Source organism: Papaver somniferum, chromosome 10 (genome assembly GCF_003573695.1).
Source record: "Papaver somniferum cultivar HN1 chromosome 10, ASM357369v1, whole genome shotgun sequence".
Lineage (NCBI taxonomy): Eukaryota > Viridiplantae > Streptophyta > Magnoliopsida > Ranunculales > Papaveraceae > Papaver > Papaver somniferum.
In genome coordinates, this window is record NC_039367.1 from 35,163,818 (window position 1) to 35,183,411 (window position 19,594).

Consider the following 19,594-nt stretch of genomic DNA (forward strand, 5'->3'; position numbering starts at 1 on the left):
AGGGATTTTTGTTTGGATGATGAAATAAGAGGCTGACAACAAAGAGTAATAGAAGTGAGTGAAAAACAAATCCGGCCTTGGAATTTGGAAGGAGAAACACGTGGTGATAAAATGGATAAAATGAAAACCATATTTTTATTGTTTTCTTTTAAATATTTTTATTATTGGATAAAAATTCATACGATTTTGTTTCGTGCACTAGATAAGAATCAATCATTGACATTGGAAGTGATAAAAAACAATAAAAAAATATGAGAGAATGTTTTCTTGTATTGGAGAAGGTAAATGTTCATGAGTTTTTTGAATTTTTCTCTATACAAGTGCAAACTTTACCTTCTCCGATGCAAAAAAACATTATCTCTCATATTTTTTTATTATTTTTTATCATTTCCAATGCCAATGATTGGCTAACAAAACTCAAATTCTTATTATAAGAAACTAGTTGGAACCATGACAGACTAAGCTTCAATAGCATGCTACTGCATAAATTTTTTTCTATCGAGATTTAGCCAAAGGAAGGATCCAACAATGACAGGTTATCCAGCTGCTTTATCATTGAGATTTATTGGTTTCCTTCAAAAAGAATAAAAAAAATTGTTCTTTCATATGAAAACTTCTGGAAGAAATCGATCGAGATCTCGCCCGATAAGGGATCCAATGGTAGTCTTTCTAACTGCTCTATCATTGGGATAAGTGATGGGTCGTGCAGATCCTTTACTCTCTCTAAGGTGTAGATCCTTTACTCTCTCTAAGGTGCCTGGCAAATGGTGTGTAATGGAAAACACACAGAAACTTGCAAGTATACAAGGCCAAGTTTTAGTATAGAGAGTAAGCAAGGGATTAGTCCACAGGGAGTGGGAGCATACAAGAAATTTTCCTAAGCTAGCAATGGAGACAAGGCACTATGGCAGTGAGCAAGGCAAAGTAATATGGCAATTGCAAAGAACCAAAACAGTTAACAAAGCAAAGATGACAAAACAACATGGAACCAAGGCTGTGAGCCAAGGGCAGGGGTGAGATTGTGCACTGATTTCAGTGCACAACAGCTACAAATTGCAAGAAATTAAACAAGCAAAACAGGTAAGGAGATAAACTGATCAGGAAGCAAAACAAGACTGAAATTGTAAGTGACTGAAATAAGGATTTGTGGTTAAGCCAAGGCTTAGAATCCACCTTGTGTCCTAATCAAGTAATGTAGTTCTAGGTTGAATCCCTAATGGAACTAAGTGACAGTTAAGGCCAACTTAAGATCCTAAGCATACAAAAAAGGAATAGCAAGATAATCAGCTTGCTCAACTGATGTGCTCCTAGTATTGACTGTCTTTTGACAGTACAATCAATCACAAGCACTAGTGAGCACTGATTTCTCCCATTGCTCAATCAATTCAGTGAACTAAGGCTTCTAACCTAACATTCCACTACCTAACAGTCCACTAAAGCTTCATCTGAGCCTCAGCTAGTGAGACTTAGCTCATGAATAACATGCTAACACAAACATACATCATACAAGATAATTGAAACATGAATTCAAAAATTGAACATAAACAGAACATGAACAATTGAGGAACTGGCTAGTCCAGTCCTCTTGGTGGTGCTCTGGCTAATCCAGGCATAACCCCTTTTCATGCACATCACAACTCTATTTATAATTACACCCAATTCTCAAAATACCTAATTTACAAAATTAGGGTTTATCCCAAAAAAAATCCAAAACAGTGAATTTAGGGTTTCGAATTCACCTAATTTGATGGGTCAAATCTTACCCACAACGTCGACCCAATCTTCCTCTGACTTCACTGCTTCATTCCCACGCTGCAATTTCTTCTCTAGCTTCACCTAATTCATCAATCTCTAACCTAGGGTTTCAGAGATAGGAAAGGTGCGAGATTGATGAAGTAGGAGGCTAGAAAGATGGAGGAAATGATGGGTTTCTCTTTTAGGGTGGAATAGAGTGGTTTGGTGGTGTCAGGGAATGGTGGTGGTGAAGGCAGAGCAGGTGGAGAAGGTGGGGGTGGTCTGCAACAGGCATGGAGGGGGAGAGGTCGATGGAAGAAGGAGAAGGGGGTGTTTGGTAGGGGTATATGGCTCGGATGTTAGGGTGTTGGGCAGTTTCAGCGAGTGAAGATGTTATGCGATCCAGGCCGTAGGATGAGAAGATGGTAGGTAGATCTGACGACGATTCGGAGGCAGGCGAGGAGCGACCGTCGGATGAAGAGATACAATGAAACGAACGGCATTTGATGGAGTTAGGTACTGTAGTGTTAAGCGGAAGTATCGAGGTTTGATGCGCAGGCAAAGAAGCGACCGTAGGATGCATATGCGATCCAATATGACGGTCGGGAATGGAGGCGGGTATGGATATAGAAAATGGGTTTGGGTAAGGGTTTTGGGCCTTGGGTATGCCAAGCCCATATCTTCTTTAAGAACAATTCTTCCTTCTTGAGCCCATTCCTAGCTTTTTGGACGTGCGCTCCATTCTTTGCGGCTTCCTTGCGTAATTCTTCCCGGCTTTTCACTACTTTTCTGCTCTTTTCGCTCCGCGACTCATCCGAACTTCGTTTATTACCTAAAAATGCAAAATTAAGTAAGAAAAATATTTATTCTTGAAAACAATGAAAATACAGAATATGGGTTAAAATGGAGAATTAATGCACACAAGATGAGTTAATTGCCAACAAAAAGATATAGAAATATGCACTTTTTAGCACTCATCAAATACCCCCAAACCTGAATTTTACTTGTCCTCAAGTAAAACAAAACTAAGAAAATCCTACCTATACCACTGTCGCTGGTCTCTCGAATGCATTTAGCGCATGCACTAAGCCTTTTAAACCACCAAGTGTCCCTAGTGGACGAGTTAAGTCTCGTGAAGGTTTGCTTAGAACGTACCTACAAAGTTCTAGGTCAAAATATAAGCTCATATTCCATCAAATGTGACATATGCAAGACAGTTTAAGCTCACAGCAAAATGGAGATGTCAATCTAGCTATCAAAGGCACAATCCTAGCACTGATAACAAAAAAATACATGTGATAAGAGTGTAAAGTGTATCTACACATGTGTAAAGAAAGATCTGAAGTTATGACTACTAATCACCAAGAGATAGTTTCTCAGGCTAAGAACCAAGGTCGAAATCTAGCTAGCTGTCCGGACTTTACGAGAATTGTGAATGAGTTGGAGGCATTTCACAATTACTCGCGTTGTACATCAATGGCATACACCCTTCCTTGCTTATTACAATAAAACACAAAAGATGACTCTTTACATGACTCTTATTTACATTGACTACTCTCTTTTATTTTTGGAACAAGAGAGAATGGAATTGATAAATACTTGATTTTTTTTTTTTTTTTGATAAAGAAACACTTGTGATACATATACAAAAGGAAACAAAAGATTACATGACACTTTGCAAGAGGTAGCCCTTTTTGATGCACCCAGTTAAATTCGATGGTTGTTTTTCTTAATGTAACCTCCGCCTTCTATCCCAACCAACCAAAGAACAAGCTAGTCAAGTTTCGTTCAGTATTCTAAAGTGATTGGCAATCGTGACTTCCTATCAAACACCTTGAAGATCGAGGCTATACATGTATTGGTAGATCGTGCGCGTGCAAATTTCTTATCACTATGTGAATTGTGCTAGAATCAGGGTGCCTAAATATCTAGACTAAGACTCCTAAAAATTACATATTTGCACAAGAGTCAACATTTCAAGGTAAATGAGCTCCATTTTTATGATTTTTTTTTTTTTTTTTTTTTTTTTTTTTTTTTTTTCAATTTTTTTTTTTTTTTTTTTTTTTTCAAAAAAGGAGTTTTGTTTTCAATTATGGCTATTATCGTGGTATCTACTCTATACCCCCAAACCTAAACTAAACATTGTCCTCAATGTTTCAAAATATGGAAAGAATTATAAAACAATATATGAAGAGGAACATGCTGAGTAGAGTAAAAGGAGAGAGAATACCCGATTGTACGGCGAAAGCTCGATTAAAACTCCGTTATTCAAGGCAAAAATCCATATTGGAGTCACAATGGATGAGCACAAAATATATACAAAGGAAATTTAACTAACACATTATCTACAAGAAAATTTGGTTTTTAATGGGATTGGACTTTTTGGGAAAAAATTTGGTTTTGGGAATGGAAAACTTTTTGGTTATTTAGGGAAAGAGTGGACCAGTTTAGTCCACATAGACGGGTCCTCCAGGTTGGTTGTTTCAATGTCGGGTGGAAATGGCTCAAGGAATGGCTTTAATCTCTGCCCGTTGACTTTGAAAACGTTCTTGTTGGAACATCCTCCAGCTCTACAGCTCCATGAGGAAAAACTGTGCGTACTAGGTACGGACCCTTCCATCTGGAACGCAGTTTTCCTGGAAAAAGATGTAATCGGGAGTCATACAGCAAGACTTTCTGACCAGGAGTGAAGGATTTGCGTAGAATACGCTTGTCATGAAACATCTTCATCTTCTGCTTGTACAGCTTGGCACTGTCATAAGCCTCATTTCTCAATTCTTCCAACTCGTTGAGTTGAAGTTTCCGTTGAATTCCAGCTTCGTCCAGAGAAAAGTTCAGTCTTGATTGCCCAGTAGCACGATGTTCTAATTCCACAGGAATGGCACGGCTTTCCATACACTAGACGATAGGGGGACATGCCAATTGGTGTCTTATAAGCTGTTCTATAGGCCCACAAAGCATCATTCAATCTCAATGACCAATCTTTCCTGGACGGGTTACCGTCTTCTCCAGAATGTGCTTAATTTCCCTATTAGACACTTCCACTTGTCCACTGTCTGAGGGTGGTACGGAGTAGCAACCTTGTGAGTTATGCCATACTTGCGTACTAAAACTCAAAGTACTTTGCGAAATGTGAACCGCCGTCACTGATGATAGCTCTAGGGGTACCAAAACGTGAAAATGTTTTCCTTTAGAAATGAAAGTACCACCTTGTGGTCATTTGTTCTGGTTGCTATGGCTTCTACCCACTAGAAACGTAATCAACTGCGACTAGGATGTACAATCTGTCAGACATGGGAAATGGACCCATGAAGTCTATCCCCCAAACATCAAAAATCTCCACAATCAAAATGGGGTTCAATGGCATCATGTTTCTCCTCGAAATGCTTCCTAGCTTTTGACAGCGTTCACAAGCAACACAATAATCATGGCAATCCTTGAACAATGATGGCCAATAGAATCCACACTGCAAGATCTTTGCAGCGGTTTTCTTGGCACTGAAATGGCCTCCACATGCTTGGTCATGACAGAAAGATATCACATCTTTCTGTTCAGTGTTGGGGACACATCTCCTAATGATTTGGTCTGGGCAGTACTTAAACAAATATGGGTCATCCCAAAGGAAATGTTTAACTTCAGCCAGGAATTTAGAGCGGTCTTGTCTCGACCAACGTGAGGGCATCCTACCTGTAGCGAGGTAGTTAACAATATCAGCAAACCAAGGAAGGTCTGAGATAGACATCAGCTGTTCATCTGGGAATGATTCTCTAATCAGCTCAAATTCATCAATAGACTCTAAAGTTAATCTAGACAAATGATCAGCAACCACATTCTCACAACCTTTCTTATCACGGATTTCGAGATCGAATTCCTGTAATAAGAGTATCCATCGAATAAGGCGAGCTTTAGCATCCTTCTTGGAAAGAAGATACTTCAAAGCCGCATGGTCTGTGTATATGATGATCTTAGACCCTATCAGATAAGATCTAAACTTGTCTAATGCGAAAACGACGGCAAGCAATTCCTTCTCGGTAGTTGAATAATTGAGTTGGGCATCATTAAGGGTTTTGCTAGCATAGTATATCACATATGGTAGTCTATCAACTCGCTGTCCTAAAACAGCACCAACAGCATAATCAGAGGCATCACACATAAGTTCGAACGGAAGCTTCCAATCGGGTGGTCGGACTATAGGAGCGGTGGTGAGAAGGGTTTTTAATTCCTCCCATGCCTTCACACAAGCAGCATCGAAATTGAAGGCAACATCTTTGGAGAGAAGACTGCACAGAGGTCTGGAGATTTTGCTGAAATCTTTGATGAATCGCCGGTAAAAACCAGCATGACCTAGAAATGATCTGATCTCCTTCACAGAGAGGTTGTGGTAGATGTTGAATGAGGTCAACTTTAGCTTTATCCACTTCAATTCCTTTTTCTGAGATGATGTGTCCTAGAACTATTCCTGAATTCACCATAAAATGGCATTTTTCCCAATTTAGAACAAGGTTCTTTTCTTTACATCTGGATATCACGAGGGCAAGATGCTTCAAACATTCGTCAAACGAGGAACCAAAAACAGAGAAATCATCCATAAAGATCTCGAGAAAACTATCTATCATGTCAGAAAAAATGCTCATCATGCAACGCTGAAAAGTAGCAGGTGCATTACACAACCCGAAGGGCATACGTCTATAAGCAAACGTCCCAAATGGACACGTGAATGTAGTTTTTTCCTGATCTTCCGGAGCAATGTGAATTTGGTTATAACCGGAAAAGCCATCTAGAAAACAGTAGTGACTGTGTCCAGACACACGTTCTAGCATTTGGTCAATGAAAGGGAGCGGGAAGTGATCCTTCCTTGTTACTGTGTTCAACTTCCTGTAGTCGATGCATACTCGCCATCCTGTGGTTGTACGAGTAGGGACTAATTCATTCTTGTCGTTCTGAACTACAGTAATGCCTGACTTCTTAGGCACAACTTGAATGGGACTAACCCATTTGCTATCGGGAATTGGGTATATGATACCCGCATCAAGTAGTTTCAGGATCTCTCCTTTGACTACATCTCTCATGTTAGGATTAAGTCTCCTTTGCATTTCCCTCGATGGTTTGGCATTCTCTTCAAGGTTAATGTGGTGCATGCAAATGGTGGGACTAATTCCTTTGAGATCTGAGATGGTCCATCCTAAGGCCTCTTTGTGTTCCTTAAGTACTTCTAAAAGCTTACTTTCCTGTTCCGTGTCTAAACATGATGAAATAATGACAGGTAAAGTATCAGAAGAACCTAGGAATGCGTACTTCAACGTACTAGGCAATGTTTTCAATTCAAGCTTGGGTGGCTCAACAATGGATGGAATGAGCTTGGAATCAGAGAGTAAGGGTGGTTCCACTTCATATTTCCTTTCAGTGACGTCCATTTGAGGTACAGATTCGAGCAGAGATAGGACGTCACTACAGTATGCATCATCATAGGAATCTGAGTTAAAGTTCTCCATACATGCTTGAAAGGGGTCGACGGATAGAATGTTAGTCAACGAATCTTGCATTAATCCTTCAATCATATTAACTTCATGCACATCATCATCATCAAGATTCACAGGTTGTTGACTAATATCGAACACATTCAATTCTACCGTCATGTTGCCAAAAGACAGTTTCAACACTCCATTACGACAATTAATGATGCGTTGGACGTAGCCAAGAAAGGACGTCCTAAGATGACAGGAATGTGACAGTCTGGGTTTTGTACAGGTTGAGTGTCTAAGACAATGAAGTCTACGGGAAAATAGAATTTGTCAACCTTGATCAAAACGTCTTCGACCACTCCACGAGGAATCTTGACAGATCGGTCTGCCAGTTGTAGAGTGATAGATGTTGGCTTCAACTCCCCAAGACCTAACTGCTCATAAACAGAATATGGCAGTAGGTTAACACTTGCACCTAGGTCTAATAACGCTTTATTGACCGTGTGTTCTCCTATAGTGCAAGAAATTGTTGGACATCCTGGATCCCTAAACTTGGGTGGAGTTTTGTTCAGAATGATGGAACTCACCTGCTCAGCTAAGAAAGCACGTTTGTGCACATTGAGCTTGCGCTTTTGAGTACACAAGTCTTTGAGGAATTTGGCATAAGCAGGGATTTGCTTGATTGCTTCAAGAAAAGGAATGTTGATGTTGACTCTCTTGAACAGATCTAACATCTCATTGTAATGGGTACTTTTCTGTTGATAGATCAATCTTTGAGGAAATGGGGCAACAGGAGAATGAGTTGGCAAAGGGACATTCACAGCAGTAGAATTGTCAGTTTTCCAACTTGCTCAGATTCTTTGGTTTTCTGGGGTTGTGGAGACACGTGGAATTTGTATCAGATTCATTAGGTTCGCCCACGTTGTTCTCGATGACTTTACCACTTCGGAGGGTGGTAATGGCATGGACTTGATCGGGTGAGGTTTCAGTGCAGGATGTTGTGCCTGTTTGAAATATCCTCTTTGGATTTTGTTGGGGTTGGTGGGAAGTTTACCCTTTTCTCTCTCACACATTTGATCCATCTTTTGATCTAGATTTTTCTGACTTTGCACCAAACTCTGGAACATTTCCTCTAGGGTGGATAATCTCTTGTCGGTATTGTGTTGAGGATATGATTGTTGTTGAGAGTTTGATTGTTGTTGAGGGTTTCTCGGGTGTTGATAACCTGATTGTTTTGATAGCTCTGATTGGGTTGAGATGGTCCTCCCTGAGTGGGTCCTTTTGACCATGAAAAGTTAGGGTGGTTTCTCCATCCTGGATTGTAGGTCTGTGAATAGGGTTATGCTCTGTTTTTGAAACATGGCATGTGCCTGTTCAAGCCTAGATTCCTGGACTGCAAGCAAATCGGGACAATTTTGGAATTGATGGTTGGGATCGTTACAAGCGGCACAACAGACGAAGCGACATGTTCTCGGAGAGTAGTGGTGGAAGGTTTTGAATTTTTATGTAGTTCTAACTCTTCTAATCTCCTAACTATTGATGCCATGTTTGCTTTTCCCTCGAAATCTGCTTCAATCCTAAAAGCCTTCGCTTTGGATGTAGTCTTTCTGGGTTCACGGATGGATTCCCACTGTTGCGTCTTTTCAGCTACTTCAATCAAGAAGTCCCAAGACGCATCAGCAGTTTTGTCTACGAATAGACCATTACACATCGACTCAACCGTTGTTCGGGTGGACACATCTAGACCTTCATACAAAATTTGCACAAGTCTCCATTTTTCAAAACCATGATGGGGACATTGGAGCAATAATTCATTGAATCTCTCCAAGTATCTAGCTAAGGTCTCACCCTCTAATTGCACAAAGCTATTCAGACTTTGACGAATTGTCGCAGTCTTGTGATTCGGGAAAAACTTTTTGAAAAACTCCTTTATGAGGTCATCCCATGTCATGATGGATTGAGGCTGTAAAGCATAAAGCCAGGCCTTTGCCTTATCTTTCAGGGAGAAAGGAAAGAGCCTTAACTTTAGGGTTTCGTCGGACATTTGAGTGAAACGCAGAGTTCCACAAATTTCCTCGAATTCTCTCACGTGGTGGTACGGGTTTTCATTCTCAACCCCTCTAAAAATAGGAAGCATCTGTATTGTGCTCGATTTCAGCTCATAATGGCCATTATCCTCGGGTAGCACAATACAAGAAGGTTGACTGGCTCTAGTTGGGTACATATAATCCTTGAGGGTACGGGGTTCTCCCATTGTTTCGGTTTGATCTGGGTTGTCTACCTCAGAACTCAGAATTTCGATAGGTTCTTCTTGATTAATTCTAACAAGTCTGTTTGTTTGGTCTCTATAGGTCACAGTCATGTCCTTGTAGGTACCTCAACTAACATGTTGGTCAGACAGAGCAATCGGAAACAATTTGGCCCACAAGGGTTACGAAGATTTGGTTTTGAATGGGTGTTGGACTAACAAGGGATTTTGGTTTTTTGGTTTAAAATTGGGCTTTGGAAAATTTTTTGAACTAAACCTAGCATAAATTAGCACAACCCATAAAAGAAAATAAAAACAATAATAATAATTAAGACAAGCCCATAAAAGAAAATGAAAAAGAAAAAGAAAAAATAAAAGAAAAATAAAGACAAAAAATAATTACAGTCCCAAAGAAAAAGAAAAAGAAAAAGAAAATAAAGGAAAAATAAAAATTATTACAATCCCAACTAAATAATTAAATTAATTATTAGAAGCCCGAATTTGAATTTAAATGAGGCCCAAGTGGGTTAACTCATGGGTTAGGCTTACTTGATTTTTGGAGGGAAGCCCAAAAATAGGCTTTTGGTCCCCTTTTAGTTGCACAGCCCAGAAACTTGGTGTGTAATGGAAAACACACAGAAACTTGCAAGTATACAAGGCCAAGTTTTAGTATAGAGAGTAAGCAAGGGATTAGTCCACAGGGAGTGGGAGCATACAAGAAATTTTCCTAAGCTAGCAATGGAGACAAGGCACTATGGCAGTGAGCAAGGCAAAGTAATATGGCAATTGCAAAGAACCAAAACAGTTAACAAAGCAAAGATGACAAAACAGCATGGAACCAAGGCTGTGAGCCAAGGGCAGGGGTGAGATTGTGCACTGATTTCAGTGCACAACAGCTACAAATTGCAAGAAATTAAACAAGCAAAACAGGTAAGGAGATAAACTGATCAGGAAGCAAAACAAGACTGAAATTGTAAGTGACTGAAATAAGGATTTGTGGTTAAGCCAAGGCTTAGAATCCACCTTGTGTCCTAATCAAGTAATGTAGTTCTATGTTGAATCCCTAATGGAACTAAGTGACAGTTAAGGCCAACTTAAGATCCTAAGCATACAAAAAGGGAATAACAAGATAATCAGCTTGCTCAACTGATGTGCTCCTAGTATTGACTGTCTTTTGACAGTACAATCAATTACAAGCACTAGTGAGCACTGATTTCTACCATTGCTCAATCAATTCAGTGAACTAAGGCTTCTAACCTAACATTCCACTACCTAACAGTCCACTAAAGCTTCATCTGAGCCTCAGCTAGTGAGACTTAGCTCATGAATAACATGCTAACACAAACATACATCATACAAGATAATTGAAACATGAATTCAAAAATTGAACATAAACAGAACATGAACAATTGAGGAACTGGCTAGTCCAGTCCTCTTGGTGGTGCTCTGGCTAATCCAGGCATAACCCCTTTTCATGCACATCACAACTCTATTTATAATTACACCCAATTCTCAAAATACCTAATTTACAAAATTAGGGTTTATCCCAAAAAAAATCCAAAACAGTGAATTTAGGGTTTCGAATTCACCTAATTTGATGGGTCAAATCTTACCCACAACGTCGACCCAATCTTCCTCTGACTTCACTGATTCATTCCCACGCTTCAATTTCTTCTCTAGCTTCACCTAATTCATCAATCTCTAACCTAGGGTTTCAGAGATAGGAAAGGTGCGAGATTGATGAAGTAGGAGGCTAGAAAGATGGGGGAAATGATGGGTTTCGCTTTTAGGGTGGAATAGAGTGGTTTGGTGGTGTCAGGGAATGGTGGTGGTGAAGGCAAAGCAGGTGGAGAAGGTGGGGGTGGTCTGCAACAGGCATGGAGGGGGAGAGGTCGATGAAAGAAGGAGAAGGGGGTGTTTGGTAGGGGTATATGGCTCGGATGTTAGGGTGTTGGGCAGTTTCAGCGAGTGAAGATGTTATGCGATCCGGGCCGTAGGATGAGAAGATGGTAGGTAGATCTGACGGCGATTCGGAGGCAGGCGAGGAGCGACCGTCGGATGAAGAGATACAATGAAACGAACGACATTTGATGGAGTTAGGTACTGTAGTGTTAAGCGGAAGTATCGAGGTTTGATGCGCAGGCAAAGAAGCGACCGTAGGATGCATATGCGATCCAATATGACGGTCGGGAATGGAGGCGGGTATGGATATAGAAAATGGGTTTGGGTAAGGGTTTTGGGCCTTGGGTATGCCAAGCCCATATCTTCTTTAAGAACAATTCTTCCTTCTTGAGCCCATTCCTAGCTTTTTGGACGTGCGCTCCATTCTTTGCGGCTTCCTTGCGTAATTCTTCCCGGCTTTTCACTACTTTTCTGCTCTTTTTGCTCCGCGACTCATCCGAACTTCGTTTATTACCTAAAAATGCAAAATTAAGTAAGAAAAATATTTATTCTTGAAAACAATGAAAATACAGAATATGGGTTAAAATGGAGAATTAATGCACAAAAGATGAGTTAATTGCCAACAAAAAGATATAGAAATATGCACTTTTTAGCACTCATCAGCAAACCAACCGCATTACTATGAGAAAACAATTTTGTTTTAGAAATCTTATCGAGCGATTTTATCTAGAGCGCCAGCTATAGAGTCTTTATCATCGACGATATTTATCATATCGCTCGATATAAACAATACGAAACCTTCTCTTTTTTCTTTAATTTTTCTTAAGAAAAAAATCTTTTATCCAGACTATTTCTCGCCAAAAATTGAGTTTGAAACCAAAAGGACAGATAAAAAGAAAAGTTAAGGACCAACCAGCACCCGACGACTGATTAAATTATGAGCAGGATAAAGAGTTTGAGTTCGAGAATATTAGAAATGTAGTTGGGGATGGTGTATTCCCTGCACACTTATCTGGCCATCCAAAACGAGTTAATTCAGTCGCTCCAAGAGGTGGGTGCTCTGAGTTCAATATGATGTTCAAATACCTTCACCATGTTGTTCAAGAAAAATTCCAAAGATATCCTTGGTGGCGTTTGTGATTTTATACAACCACTTTGTTCCCTGAATATTATGAGTGCATAAATATTTGTAAAATACCAATGTCACCCTTATTAACTTAACCGACCCTTATCATCTCCCTCCCAAGAATTCATCGAATTCGTACAATAGAAACCCTAATTTTAATAAAAACGATTGAACAGACAACCTTATAAGTGTGGTCACTATTTTCAGAAATCATGGAAGACTACTCAACCCTAATTTGGGTGAGCTACTTCAAAGATTGACCTTAGAACTGTTGTTAAAATTTAGTTTAAACTATATCATTGAACCCTTGATCTCGTGATTTTGTGTAGTTGAATTGTTAACCCAGCACTTCCCACCGAATATGTCAATTTCTCTTCTTATTTTTGTATATGTTGCTATGATTATGAGTGCATAAATCCAAAACCTTTACCTTTTTTTTTCGTGTTTCCATTTCAAACTTAACAATACATTAGAGTGAGACATTTGCAGACCAACATATGCTTGGATGAAATTCAAATATATGTAATCCAGTTATTTTAATGGTGGTTTTGCTTTGACGATGAACATGTTGCTGATTAACGTCCTTTTATTTTCATAAGAAATAAAATAATGAACTCGAGGATGCATACTGTGTAATCCTGTATATGAATAGCAGATACGTATATGTGAACCAAAATCGCCAACATTAGATATTAAGGATATTATGGACATTTTTAAAGAGTCAATCCCTCCTCCCAAATTTTAATTCTCTCCTCAAATCCATTGTTTCCCTCCTATTAACAGGACTTGTTAATCAAATAGTGTTGTCAGCTTAGTTTGTTGGCTTGGTAGTCCACATTGAGTTAAGCTTTCTTGGTACCGTGAGAAGCTACCTCAGTTGTTATAGTCGCAAACGTCGTTTAACTTCTCATTTAGCTATTATTTTCCACTGATTAGATTTTCTCGTACTTCCTATAAATGACACAAAACAATCTTATTAGGAGGAAAATCGGGTCCTAGCTAATATAAGTGTGGGAATAAAATGTCATACTTACGTGCTGATCAGGTATGACTATCTTTACCTTGATAGTTTATGAATCCCAATATTGCTTTTTTGTTATCGACGTTCTCATAATCTCTTCCAGGAAAGATAAACAGAAATCGCAAAGTTCTCTTCGTTTCAGACTTTGTGATTCCTCAACATAGGTATCTGAAAACCAATCTTAGTTAATCTTTTGAAGATTGTTCTTGAGCGGTGGTTAAGAATCTAGGATGCTCTTCGGGAGTCGTAAGATCCGGATTTGTGACGTTGTTACAAACGGTTTCCAAACCTTGATCTTTGATCTAAACGAAAAACAGATAGGCTTATCCGTTAGAGGAATATTGGTATTAAAAGTTTCCTCTTCGGCTGAAGCAACTCTTATGCTGTAAAGGACGTCGTCAGCTAAGGAAATCAAGTTCGTAGAAATTCGTAAGTTTCAAGAGACGTAAGGAGCGCGATTTGAACCGAATCTCTTGGAGGGTGGATTCCTTCTCAACTACATTCCAGTCTGAAGTATGAAAGTAGGATAGTGTTTGCACCGACTTAATACAATATGGTATTTAAATCTGGACGAGGTCCCGAGGTTTTTCTGCTATTGTGGTTGCCTCGATAACAAAATTCTTGTTGTGTGCTTTTTTACCTTTTCTGCATATTTTGATTGCTAAAACTGCATAAGTTGATACTCCTATCAAAAATGAAAAGGTTGGGTGTATTTGGTATCCCATGCATTTTCACTTGGTACCCTCCCCTTTTCAAATTTATATCGCTCGGTGAAGCTTGCCTCAAGGTTCGGGTGAAAATGCAAAACGAGTTAGTAGTAAACTAATGCTGTTATTATTCATATTTGTTTTATTTAATTTTTTGAAAACTCAATTAGTGAGTGATAGTCAATGTATGGTTCAAGTACCAAACTCCTACCTGGAACAAGGTTGGTACCAAACATAATTTCTTGACAAAATCTAGGTACCGAACTATAAAAATTCTAATTTCCCTTTAATAATTTCAAAGATGGATACATGTATAAGCCTAAAAGGTGTCGATACTCATCTACATTGGTGCAAGGATAATGAGAGAAAAGAAATCCAAAATCTAAACCAAGTTCAATTTATAGTTTTTACACCGAATATGAAAGGATTACTGGCCCAAGCCTAAAACGATAAACATCAGTGTGGATAGTTATATACCAACATTTTTGGTTTCTTCAATACCTAGGGGCTATTCACTATCTATTACTGTGTAGTGGCGAGAACGATAATAATCGTTGATAGTGAAATTAAGGTACTAAATGAGACATCCAAACTAAGTTTTCACTGGGGTATTTTGTCAAACAGGTCAAGTTAATGTTTAATAAATTGTATTTACACAATTAAGGTTCAAAAATATGCCAAAGTTGATAGTCTAATTAAAGCATCATTTCATGGAAACCATTAAACCTGAACCCATTTAATTGCTATAGGATATATTTCATGAAAAACCATGCATTTAAATTTTCATTTCAAAAAATTAAAGTCGACTAATATTATTGACGAACATAATCCTTACATCAACCTTGTATCCTTGGCTTAGTAAATCTTATCCAGTGACTATATGAATCTTATTAAAAATTGAAGTCGATGTCAACTCAGGTTAGAGAAATTGAAATATTAATCTTAAAGATTCTTATGAATTGAATTTGGGATTGATTGAAAAAAACATAAGTTCAAATTAAGTTAAAGTTGTCAGAATTGAATTTGAGGTTGGGCATAATTCAGTTGAAATAGTAAGGGGTTCTACTAAACCATTCATCAATATCAACGTAGTTCTATGATGCCCGTGTAGTCGATTTGGGGAAAAGATAGCAAAATATAAGAATCACGAAAAGTTATTTTAGTAGTTTTCTGTCGGACGTTTGAAAAACACCTTTTTTTCTTTAAATTAGTCAGATAGTAGGTACTCGCTATCCCGGTAATGAAAATCGAAAATCACTTCCTTTCCGCTTTCTCCTTCATACTACAAGTATCTCTTTTAAAGTGTTTTTTATTCGTTTACAAATATACAACTTCCTTACTTCTTGTCTTTTACGAAAACCCTCGAGTTTTCCCTATGGTCGTCCACCTCATCACAAACAAATCTTAAATCTCAATTAAAATAACTGGTTCATCCATATATTGATGGATTGGTCTCTTTGATCTATTATTTCCTAGAAAATATAAAATAACATTGAGTTTTTTTCCCTCCTAATCAAATCGAATAAACACAAAAACTACATCTTTCTGTTTCGACTTGATTGCTTCTCGTTGATACCCATCACAAAGTACTTTTGATCTAGATGGATAACCAGGTTCAGTAATCTTTCCACATTTATGAGAAAGATATTTGATTTCAAATAGTTGATCCTTGATGTTTTGATTTTTTCCCATTTGATAATTTTGTTTGTAATATACTTTTTTTCCCATTGATTTTAACATCAAACTAATATGGAATTTTATGCAGGAGTTGTGCACCTACCACAATTGTATCAATGGTATAACCTCTGGGTATGAACATAGTTTTCGCGGAAAAACATGGGACATGCTTACGACAGTCATAACAACAACACATACAATAGAAAAAGATTCTATTAGATACAGACTCACAAAACCCAGTCAATTTTATCATCAACCAGATAAAAACGCCATGGTACTTGCGACATGTGATCAACTAAATCATAGATGTACTACAATCGATTCTGCATCATACAATCCAACACATCTATTAGGAGGCCAATTAGGGGAATGCACTAGCAAATCTGGTGGCAAACAGAAGTCAATAAGGATCTTTTGAAATAACCTTATACGAATACATAATGCGTGCTTTTTTTTCTTTTTCTTTTCTTGAACAAAATCTTTTATTGCGAGATGATTTTTTTTCTTTTTCTTTTCTTGTTGTGAATATCTGTCTATTTTCACAAATTACAATTTAGTTCATGTATGTTAAAATGCCTGGCCTTATAGTTCTCATTTGCCAGAAATCCATGACAATAAATTTTCCCAGTCTCTTTAGTTACTGTTTTCCGTATCAACCAATTTTTGGTTGAAATCGTTTGGGTTGAAATGACATGACATTAAATCTTCGGAAAATGGGTTATTTCTTAAAATATGGTTCTAATGGACGAGTAAAAATTATTACGGGTGAAATGGACAAAAAAAAATAGCAATGATGAAACTGGATTTATCCTGGCTTAAACTTAAAAATAGCGAGCATGAAATTGGATGCATCCTGATGTAAATTGAGAATAAGAAAAAGTATTTGAAAATGGATAGGATGAAACGGTTTACATCCTGGCTATTTTAACATTTTTGTCCATTTAAACAACATCAAAACCTAGATATCTTTTTCACCCAGAAATTGTTGATTTTGGTCTTTTCAACCAATTTTGTGTAAAATCTTGGCCTTATAGTTCTCTCTTACATCAATAGTATATGTCACTCGAGTTGAAATTACATGAAATTTCAAACATGTTACTTATGAAAACGAGTAATTCTGATTAGAGATGAGCCGGAGAATGATATATATTAGTTCCCTCTCCAAATCAATGTTTCCCCAATTGACAAAAGTTAGACCAAACAAGGACAATTTTCACAAACTAACAAAGCTTACAATTTTCACAATATATGTGGCTGCTAAAACAATGTTTTGGTACACTGTTTAATATTGCACCTTGATTTGACTGTGACCATTTACTTAGTTCTCAGTATTGACTGTGAAGAACTGCATTTCTGACTTTGGTGTGCAGAGATGCTGCTGAGTTGGCTTGTTACCATTTTGGATCAACGTGAGTGATCTGCCCACTCCATAGGTTATTCGAAGTAAATCACTTTGGAAGAATCAGTAAACTAGGTCAGTTGCATTATCAAGTTCATCTGCGACTGTTAAAGTGTTACATCTCAAGTTGTCAACCATCTTGAATTTGACCTCGAAGCCGGTGTTATGGCACAAAATTTTATTATAACACAACATTTCTATTATAAAATTGATTTTGAAAAGCCTCAACAAAAGAAATTTGACATGGTGGCCGTGTCCATCTCTTTGAAACTGTTTGCTTATCTGGTACATGAACTGAATGAATATAGCGGCAGCAATGGAGAATGCAGCTGTAAGAAATTTTGTTAGCTCAGCTCAACGGTGTGAAGATGAGTTCAGGCCGTTTATGAACATTCCCATAATAGAAAAGAAGGCAACGACTAAGAGTCCTATCACTGGATCGACAGTGGAGACAATTAAATACTCCTCGCTTGATAATTTAGTTGAAACCATCATAAGGATCAAGGCTAAAGATGAGCTCAGGAAGGCTACAACGGCACACCCCACGTACAATTTGAAAGTTGTCTGTTCAAGTAACGCCGCAGTGCCATCATCTTTGTTGCCTCCTGCCACCGTAATTGCTCCACCTAGTGCGGCCGCGCGCGGCCACCACCATCTCACATTCTTTTCATCATCAGCACGTTTTTGTTCTCTTTCCTTCTGTATTATTTTTCTACTCAGCCTTTCGGCTTCATTTTCAGCCTATCCAAGCAAAAAGAAAGACAACAAACGAAGTAGATTAGTGAAGAACCACCTACTTGTAGAGAACAGATGGTTAAAAGAAAAGATAAATTACCCGATTATAAGGCTTAACATCCAAGTAACCGTTTGGTGATGGTTTGACCCTCGGGTCTTTTTTGAAAAATCCCGCGACATAGTTGGTTAGATCTACACGGTAACTGTAGGTTTCATCTTTCACAACAAGCAGATTTTGAATTATGATATCGGCTGCCTCAGTTGAACCATTGTGAGCGGCTTCATGGAGGGGAGTGTTGCCTCTGTCGTTACACCTTTTGAGTAATTCTTCTACCATACAACGTTCAAGATCAGCCACATCATAATTTTCACCTTGTGGTCATTAACAAAAGTTAGACCAAACATGTTACTTATGAAACAAGTAATTCTGATTAGAGATCAGCCGGAGAATGATATATTCTTCAAAATTACCTGGGGTTTTTCCGCGTCCCCCCATAACAATTCCATCGACATAACCCACCGTATTTTATTTCTCCTTCTTTTTCTTTTTGCTCATTTTGGACTAATCAAGAACTACCATATGATTGTTGAGTGATCACCGGAAAAAAACATCAAGAAACCTAACAAGACAGTCAGTGAAATCTGAATTAATTAAGCAGCAGAGAAAAATAAGGATGTGAACAAGATGAACCAAGGTCTGATGATCATTTATACTCAAAACACAGTTAGTCTCAGCCGAACACGTGTCATCAATAGCTAGCTGAATGAAATTGTCATGAATTTTCAATACATCTACCAATTATTTGATCATCCACAAGATGAAAAAGAAAAAGTTCAGAACATATCATCTTCTAGGAAATTTCCTCTTTCTCAAAAGAGCAAGACATTGAGTTTATTGCCTTATTGGGAAATTTAACTTTTTTCCATACCTAACATTTTTCAATGGATTTAAGGAATGAAATTTTTCTGCTTCCCATCATTATTGTCAAATTGAGACAACATGGCATCGGGAATCATGATATCTTCAAGGAAGAAAAATGGCTTGAAAGTGTGTTTAAGTTACTGCAAGGCATTGTAAATTTGTAACTTGAAGAAGAAAAAAGAATTAAAGAATTTTTGTGCAGTCTAGCATTTTTGTATTCTGCTTGTGGGTGTGGAGTAGTCTGACAGAATTTACTACATAGAATCAATCACCAAGTGATGGTAAAAAGCAAAAAGGTTTTACTTCTAAGTGGCTAAAGAGTTACATTCTCATAGTTTTGGGGGAGACTGGTACGGTGGGAGCATACACGTCTTATCGGTCATGTCAACGTTGTTGACCCGATAAATTCTGTGGTCTTGTTGGTCCATTATATGGGTCAAGCCTATCCAAGTTATAAAAACCACCTTAGCTAGCCATTGCGAAGAGCGGCAACAACAAATTTTATAGTTTAGTATTTAGTTATTTAATTTATTAAGAATTTTTTTTATGAAAAATAGGTATTTTATTAGAATTATAGGATTTATATTAAAAGTAATTTTTTTAGGATTTATTTCCTTATTTTCAAAGTAATGTATCCTATAAATAGACCTTTTTTATTCAT

General features: G+C 37.9%; 1 protein-coding gene across 1 annotated transcript; it reads right to left on the reverse strand.

Moving 5' to 3' along the window:
• Positions 1 to 17,135: 17,135 nt before the first annotated feature.
• LOC113317122 lies at positions 17,136 to 18,699 on the reverse strand. Its single transcript, XM_026565256.1, has 3 exons — positions 18,483 to 18,699; positions 18,112 to 18,383; positions 17,136 to 18,017 (listed from the first exon to the last, which is right to left on the reverse strand). Exons 1-3 carry the CDS (start codon positions 18,505 to 18,507, stop codon positions 17,631 to 17,633), a joined length of 684 nt encoding a protein of 227 aa, XP_026421041.1. The 5' UTR covers positions 18,508 to 18,699; the 3' UTR covers positions 17,136 to 17,630.
• Between the last annotated feature and the right edge of the window lie 895 nt (positions 18,700 to 19,594).

Bases quoted from the DNA above. Each gene is read 5' to 3' on its own strand.
- LOC113317122 (XM_026565256.1), bottom strand. From the start codon at position 18,507: ATGGGGGGACGCGGAAAAACCCCAG. The intron at 18,384-18,482 runs GTAATTTTGAAG...AATGACCACAAG, and splicing joins GGGACGCGGAAAAACCCCAG to GTGAAAATTATGATGTGGCT. The intron at 18,018-18,111 runs GTAATTTATCTT...TTGCTTGGATAG, and splicing joins ATGTTAAGCCTTATAATCGG to GCTGAAAATGAAGCCGAAAG.